This window comes from Pteropus alecto, unplaced genomic scaffold (assembly GCF_000325575.1).
Source record: "Pteropus alecto unplaced genomic scaffold, ASM32557v1 scaffold20, whole genome shotgun sequence".
NCBI lineage: Eukaryota > Metazoa > Chordata > Mammalia > Chiroptera > Pteropodidae > Pteropus > Pteropus alecto.
In genome coordinates this window covers 48,291,284-48,299,864 of record NW_006436298.1, presented here as the reverse complement: position 1 = coordinate 48,299,864, position 8,581 = coordinate 48,291,284, and the positions used below count along the sequence as shown (strand labels likewise).

General features: G+C 37.9%; 1 protein-coding gene across 1 annotated transcript in view; it reads right to left on the bottom strand.

Moving 5' to 3' along the window:
- CCDC192 (coiled-coil domain containing 192) overlaps positions 1 to 6,583 on the bottom strand; it is a 181,852-nt gene extending 175,269 nt beyond the window's left edge. Inside the window, exons 1-2 of the mRNA XM_015590372.1 lie at positions 6,522 to 6,583; positions 1,414 to 1,465 (exon numbers count right to left, since the gene is read on the bottom strand). Of these exons, the coding sequence (XP_015445858.1) occupies positions 1,414 to 1,465; positions 6,522 to 6,583 (114 nt within the window). The remainder of the gene's footprint in view (positions 1 to 1,413; positions 1,466 to 6,521) is intronic.
- Positions 6,584 to 8,581: the final 1,998 nt, after the last annotated feature.

The window sequence follows — 8,581 nt, the reverse complement described above, 5'->3', positions numbered from 1 at the left end:
CGATTTTGAAATAAGTTCTATTGTGAGTAAGATGCTATCAAAGAGCATCGCATGCTTCAGAAATCGTTCGTGAAAGGAAGAGTCAATTAAAGTGGCAAACTTCATTGTTGTCTTATTTTAAGAAATTTCCACAGCCACCCTAACCTTCAGCAACCACCACCCTGATCAGTCAGCAGCCATCAACAATGAGGCAACATTACAAGACTCTCTAACAGCAAAAAGATTACAATTCACTGAAAGCTCAGATGTTTAGTGTTTTTTAGCACTGAAGTATTTTTTAATTAAGGTATGTACATTTTTTTTTGAGGCACAGTATTATTATACACTTAGTAGACTATGGTAAGTGGAAACATAACTTTTATATGCACCAGAGAACCAAAAAATTTGCATGACTCACTTTATTGTAATATTTGCTTTATTGTGGTGACCTGACACCAACCAAAACTGCAATATCTCCGAAGTATGACTGTGGACTACTAAAGTCTCATCATCCTCTTTCTATGGATGAAAAATAGTCTCAGAGAGATTAAATAGCTCGACTATCATCACAGAGCTCGGAGGTGGCAAATCTGCACCTAGTTCCTAGTTCTGCAATCATTCTTCTATACCACACTGCCTTTATATCAGAGCTGAAAGAATTGTTTCAGAAATGTCTGTGGGTGGAATCTAGGAGATCCATTCTAAAACTGAATCCAGGGTGTACTGATAGCTTATATTTTTCTTTTTTTGAGGAAATTCCTCAAACTTACATAAAAGTGGAGAACTAGTATAATGACACCCCTCCACCCCCCATGTAGAATCACCTAGCTTCAACACTTATCAACAACCTACATAGAGCGACTAGATGTGGCTCAAGTATAAAGGACCCAGCTGTCCCAGGACATAATAGAGCTCATGGAAGAAAGCCTCAAGGGTCAGAGCTAGGTGTGTCATCAGCTGATCTGAAAAAGCGTGAACTGGAAATATATGGAATAAACTGTGATTTAATCTAAAGTCTAAATAAACTAAATAATGTGATTTACCCAAACTGTACCATGTCTGAATTATAGGATTTCCTCAAATACAAGAAAACACTTTGAAGTAAACCAGGATGTCCACTACATAGTAGGGCCACAGAAGCAGCGTGAGATTTATTTCAAGTGAAAATGGGAAAGGCTACACCACACCGGTGGTACTTAACTTCTCTGCTACCCACTAACATACATCCCTTAGTTGGCACCCTGCCCACTTTACCTCATTCTACTTGAGAAAGAACATTCTATGTTTTATTCTTAAAATCTTTCCTTAGTAAAATGTGAAAATGAAACATATTAGGAAAATCTCAACATTAATGCAGGAAATTACAGTTTCATTATAATTTTTAAAACTGTAATCTTTTCCAAAATAATAATTCATACAAACTATATTTCTTACCCGTATTTTGTTTCTTTGTTGTATATCTGACTCTGAACTTCCAGACGTGATGCTGAAATAAAGTAAGAGTTTAAGTTCCAACATTTCAGAAGCTTGCACACTCACACACACGCATATGCACAGCCCCACATCAAATAGATCTTTATACTGTAACGTTGAAGATAAATTTTCTAAGGTATTCCTTCCAAATGTCAATTTCTGAACATTTCCAAAGGAAATCAAAACTATGGAATGTAAACTTTACTCAAAGAAGATAAAATAGCCTTTAAAGGTTTTCTTGAGAATAAGCAGTCTGAACAGTACAATCTGTTCTGAAAACCTGCAGAATCTCTTATTTCCACTTATAAAAAAGTGGAGGAAGGGAAGCATATCATCCTATGAAATCGCAGACTTAGAGAATTCTTTGTCTTCTACACTGTTTCGCAACCAATTTCTCTTTCTCTGCTCTCTTTCCTGGATCATTTCCAGTAGTCTACAAACATGCCGGTTATTTATTGCATCTTGAACCCTCTTAACCCTTTAGTTTCTGCTTGATTACTTTGACCCCTTTTATAGCAAAACCATATTTTCATTGTCTCCAGTTCCTTTCCTCATTGTTTTTGTTAAAGCCACTTCATTCAGACTGTCACAAGTTCCACTCTACGGTAACTGCACTACTGAGTTCACCATATTACCAACAACCTACCTTACTTGAGAGCTTTTAGCATGATTTGTCACTTCTTTGAAATACTTTCTCCACTTGGCTCCAGGCCATTCCAGGCCCTTCCACACCCTCCCCCAGACCCCAGGTTTCTTTGCTATGCTACCCGCTGCTCCTCAGTCCTCTTAGATGGTCTTTTCTCATGTCCTTGAGTGCTCAATTTTGTCAGGCTACAGGGCTTCCTCTCTTCTCTATTCACATTTAACTTCTTGGGCATCTCCTTCGGCCTCCTGGCCTTAACTGTCATCAATATGCCCATCACTCCTAAATACATATCTCTAGTCCAGACTTCTTCCTTGAATCCCAGATTCACTCGCTCAGTTGCCTTCTTGACACCTCATATTTTATTTTTAAGATAAGAATGAACATCTTAATTTCTCTCTCTTTTTTTTTTAACACCTACAGCATCTAGTATTCCTAAGTGATCTTAAGAATGAACATCTTAATTTCTCTCTCTTTTTTTTAACACCTACAGCATCTGGTATTCCTAAGTGATTCAAGTACTAACCAGGCCCGACCCTGCTTAGCTTCCAATATCAGATGAGATCGATAACATTCAGGGTGGCATGGCTGTAGACCTGATATCTTAATTTCAACATTTCTCAAACCTACCTCCTGATGCCTACTCCAAACCTGCTCTACTTACAGTCTTCCTCATCTCAGCCGATGACGTCATTGCTCAGGTTAAAACCTTGAGTCTTCCTTTGGTCTCAGAACCCATTTCCAACCCAACAGGAAATTCTTGGCCTACCATGAAAATATATCCAATATCTGTCCACGCTCACTGCTGTCTGTTGACACTCTGGTTAACGTGCTACCATTAGCTCTTGCCTGGATTATTGCCTGGGTTAACCTACTAAATGGGCTCGCTCTGCTTCCACCTGCGCCCCCTACATTCTATTTTTGATACGTTAATCATAAGAAAAATCATTTCACAACTCTGCTCAAAACCCTCCAAAAAGGAATCTCATGTCACTGAGAATAAAACCCAAAGCCCATATAATGGCCTACAAGGTCCTACAGATGTCTCTGCCATTCACCTTTGCCATCTACTGTAGGTCTCCATCCCACTCCTGACCCTGCCCCACACAGCTCCGGCTTTACTTCTCTGAATGCGTGTAATATTCTCTTTCTCGATCCCTCCCCTCCAGGTCACACTGGCCTCCTCACTCCTCTTCAACCTCATAGACTCCTATCTCAAGTACCTCTGCCAGGAATACTTTCTTCACACCTGTTCACTTGGCTATTCCCACTTCTTTCTTGTCTTTGCTCAAATATCACTTTCTCAGTGAGGCTTACCATATGTACTTCCTTTAAAATTGAACTCCCTATTCCCCTCTCCATCCTCATCACCTTGCTTGTTTTTCTCTGCTGTACATACCACCTTCTAACATACTATATAATTTGCTTATTATATTTATTATATTTCTTCCCGACTGAAAATGTAAACTCCTTGAAGATAGGGGATTTTTCTGTTGTTTTGTTACTCATCCTTAGCATCTTGAAGAGGATGGTCAATAAATATTTGTGGAATGAATTCATAAATGAATGATTTAGTAAACCTTAAATCTTTTTAAGTCTCATTCTACTATTGCCACAAACAAGCCTTACTTTAAAATCCAGGGGTACTTCTATTATTTTCTATCCTACTATCTTTTTTAAAAATGTATTATTTTATTTCCATATTTCTGTGCCTGTCTCTCACTTTTCAAAAAAAATTAAATTTATTTAAAAATGTTAACAAAGTAATCAGTGACTATTGAATAAAATTAATGAAATTCCCACTTAGTGGAAAGATGCTCTGGGGTTCTGAGAGATGTTACCGCTTTTCTCGCATCATACCTAAATCAACAAAACCCAGTGTTCTGGTGCTCTCTTCTTGACAGTTCCTCTTTATCATGAAATGGAAAACAACTTTTTGGTTAGCACAGTTGCTGGACAAAACAGCAAGGGCTGGCCTCTCTCACCATCCAACCAATTTTATCTTCTATCAATGGATCTCACAAAACTGACATTTTTACCAAACTGTACCATCCAATAGCTCTAGAGTATGGGTTTATCCTTTCCTTAGGTTCTTTCCCCTTACTAGACCACCCGTGCTCCCTGTTAAAACCTTATCCATTCTTCACACCAAGACTCAAAAGCTGCCTCTTTGAACCTACCAGTCAGAAGTATTTCTTGCCTCTGTAGTTTTTGGATGTCTATCTTTTATATCTCTTATTACATGTTATGATGTATATAATTATCTGTCTACCTACATTTTTGCATTTCTCAGTGACACTCTCATAGGACTATGAAGACTGTACCTTATTTTTTATTCACCTGATGACATGCCACGCAAGAAATTAATATTCTGTCACTGAATGAAACCAAGCAAAACAAAACATTGTGAGTACAATACCCTTATGTACATATTCAGATGTGCCACAAATATGTAAGAGAAAGTACTATTTGAAATCACCTTCTTTTAATAATGGTAAAAACAAAACTACTGATTTAAAAGGGAGTTTTGGCTTCTTGACAATAATATTTAAAGGTCATGAGTCATGGCCCCAGAGTATCCATAGTAACTCAGCCTACACAGTACAAGTAATGTTGTACCATAATTAATTTTTTAAAAGCTTTAGAAAGCCTATTAGCGAGAGAAAACAAATTAGAATTAACAAATGTATTTATGAAGCTTGCTGTTATTGTAGTATTTTTTCAGAGTTCATGGAAAAATTGAAAAAAATTCTTTAAATTTCTATTGGCATAGAGCAATGATATGACATGCAAGCTTTACATTTTTTTCTCAGTGCTTGACAAAAACATAAATGTTTCCTTCCTTTAAGTGAAATGTCATTCTATCTGTTCCCCAAACATTTTGCCCTATGTTTTTAAGGCTGGTTTGGCGTGGTAATAATCAGTCACCAATAAGTCCATGTGAATAAATGATTTTAATAAAATTGGTTTGGAAATGCAGCTATTGAGCACTCAACTCTTATAAAAAAGAATTTCCTGGGAAAATGCTTTTATTATTCCCTGGGTTGATTGCATCCAAGTCCTAATCCTCCCTTGCTTACACAACATAGGAGCAAGTTCTCATTTGGTTTCTGTAAACTACGGAAAAGGTCTGTGTCAAGGGCATGAGAAGAGAGGAAGAAGAGAAAGAAAAGCAGAGCAGGCAAACAGACAATGGGACCAGTTTATTCCTGCTTAGAAGTGAAGAAGCTAAACTGAACCCACCTAAAGGTTAACCAAGGTAGCATGGTCTTTCCCCTGTCTCCTGTCTCAAAGCCCTGCTCTCTCCTTGCTCAGAACACTGAGCTCCATATAACAGGAGAACAAAAACACCAATGATAATTTGCAGTGAGAACAAAGTCCTACTTTCCACTTGGCTTCCCTGCTGCTTGTACACTGGACTATTCATTTCAAAGTTGTTAATCACGGGGCATTTTTCTTCAGTAACATTATGTTCACCTCTCCAATTGTCAGCACATTGACATATTATCTCTGTAGGTGCTGTGTTCAGGAAAATTAAAAGAAAATGAGTGTTTGCTAAATTTCATTTTCTTTAACAGACAAAAAATTTCCTCCCTCTCACAGATTGTTAATCTTTTGAGGTTCATAGATTCCTTTGTACATGGAAATATTTCACATAAAATTTGGGAGGATTTGTTAATTTTCCATATTATCCGTAGATCACAGACCCAAGTTTAAAAGTAAATAAAAGCAAAGCCCACACATTTTATGTTATGAAAAGTACATTTTAAAGCTTAACAAAGCAGAACTATGGTTACATGTGAATGTATCACACAGGACACCGCCCTCCAGGATCCAGCTCCCATTCAAGGTTTATAAGAAAATTCTAAGTGGAAGGAAGGTATTTCCACATTTGAAGGGGAAACGAGTATTATGCCAACATGCAGATTTCCCAGTGATTAACCATAGATCAATTATAGAGGTAAACTGTGCTTCCATGTTTGTAGCCAGAGTTGGTTTGGGTTTTTATTTGGGGAGAGCTGGAATGACCTAGCTTCTTTTGTGTATATCTCCTGACAAGGGAGCAGTAAAGGTGACATTTCATTAAGGTGGTTCTGAAAAAGGGCTGGCTTACCTCGAAACCCCCACCCTTCTCACACCAGTAAAATAATTGGGGTAAGTGTGTGATTTTGAGAAGAGCAAGTGAAAGACAGTTTATTCATTCAACAAATATTTGTTGGCAACCTACTGTGTGTTCAGGTCCTGCCCTATGATCTGAGAAGACAGCAGTGTTCAAACAAAGGGGTCATTCTCCATGAAGATGAAAGGTCTGTCTGATATTTCCCCCAGATTTTTTAGAAAGGCTTTTTTTTAAGCACTGAGCAAAGGCTACTTTATCTAGAAATTCCCATAAATTCTTTTGGGACAGGAGGAGCTGGGGACTCACCTGCTTCTCTCTGGGGTTTCAGACCCCGGAGCCACAGATTTCTTGCTATAACATTCTCCCATTTCAAATCAGTCCCAGTGGGATACCCTGTCATGGGATAGGCATCAGCTATCCCCATTCTTTAGAGTTTTAGAATCCCTGTTACTCCTCCACTGTTTCCTGCTGCTAGGCAACCACAATGGCTGTGGAAAAGATAGTTAACTTCCCAAAGGAAAAACAAAATTCAATTACAAAGCTACAGTACCTCCTCAAAACATTTTACAAATCAAATGCAGGCATGGGTAGAGATGAAGAATAACTGCATATTCACTATTTCTGGAAAATGCATTCAAAGTGAGCCAGAAGCAGTGGTTTTGTGTTCAAACCATAGCATATTTACATCCAGAACCAGTACTAAGAAAACAGTCACATGACTTGCTGAGAGGGGAGCATACACAGGAATGGATTAGTTTACAGGATAAGCAGTAATTTTTGCCACAGACCCCTAATTGTGATTATCTTTCCCTGGGACTCACAAGCCTGGCCATGTCCTAATTAAGGCTTCCTGACACAAGAGGCAGAGGTGATAAATTGTGGCTGATTAGCTGGTGTTCTGTTCACTGTAACAACTCATCTGTAGCCACTGCTGCTGCTTCTCTCTTGCTTGTCCAAAGACAACAGCCACTTTCTCTAAGCCAGTTGCTACATCTCTCCCTGTATGCATTCGTGGACCCAGGTTAGTCTGTATTCCCTTCTCTTCCTGCTTTGGCAGGACGTACGCGCAGGAGCTCTGCAGTCTATAGCTGGGAATCACTCCTGGGTTTTGATCCCTTATGTTCTGGGCTCACCCAAACCTGATGGATCATCCAGCCCATCCCAAAATAAATTAGGTCAGTTTTTCAGCAGTTTGTTCAATCACAGAACTTGTTTCTAGGCATAGAGCATGTAGACCAAATAACTACAATAATAATGGGAATAGTTGGAACTGATCTATTAAAGAGAGTAATTAGCATTTACTTCTTCAAAAGAACTTTAAGTCATCCAGCCCCTATGAGTAAAGTTATGAACTTTGAGCTATTGGTGTTCTGCATGGAAAAATCACTAACTAGGTAGATGTAGAAAGGCAAGGGTTGAGATATCGGTGTTACATCTAGTTAGCAGCCCATATAGAATTCAGAAAATTCTCTCACCTACCTATGCCTTAGTTTTCTTATGATAAAAGACTCACTTGAGCTGTTTCTGTCATTCCTTCCAGCTCTAACATTCTGTTCTGTTTCCTTGGCTCATTTATCAACCTATTTCCTATTTAGAAAAAAAAAAGTGCAGCACACTGCCAGCGTTAATTTTACATAAACACGCTCTTTGAGGCTGAAGCAAATCTGACTGGTTTTCAATGTGAAAATAAAATATAAAAACTGTTCTTGGAGATATTTCTAAACAGAACTTATCTCTAATCCTAATGTAACAGAAATATATTCACAAATTGGATTAATCAAATGAATCTTCAGCTAACAGCTATTCGAGAATGACATTAATTAACATCATGTGTAGGAATGCTGTTTTCTAGGATTCAACATTTTCAGCAATCAAGAATTACTATATTTTGTAAATGGAAATACCACTAGTAGAAACAGAATGCTATATATAGAATTATGTCATTTGTTTCCAAAGACTATCAATATACTAGAGTGATGTGAAAATAATAATAAAAGCAAGATATTTTGTGGCAAACTTTGTTGGTCAGGTTAGGACCGTAATCCATGAGTCATCTCGGGGTAAACACTGCAGCCACAAATGCCACCGGCAAGTATTCTCCGGGCAAACAAGAAATGGGTTACAAAACCCACAGAGTAGATTATTTTTTAGTACATTTTAGAGGAATGTGCAGATGTTCACCATGTATTTGGTTTATAACAATTTATGAAAGGAAGGTCATCTCAATAATGGCTGGTGAAAGACAGTATAGGCACTAATTCTTTATAAAAGTTATTAATCTTATCTTACATCTTACTAATCAAAAACAAGTGGGGAGATATGTCTGGTACAAAAAGTCCCTGAAAAACAGAGTGACTTTTTCTATC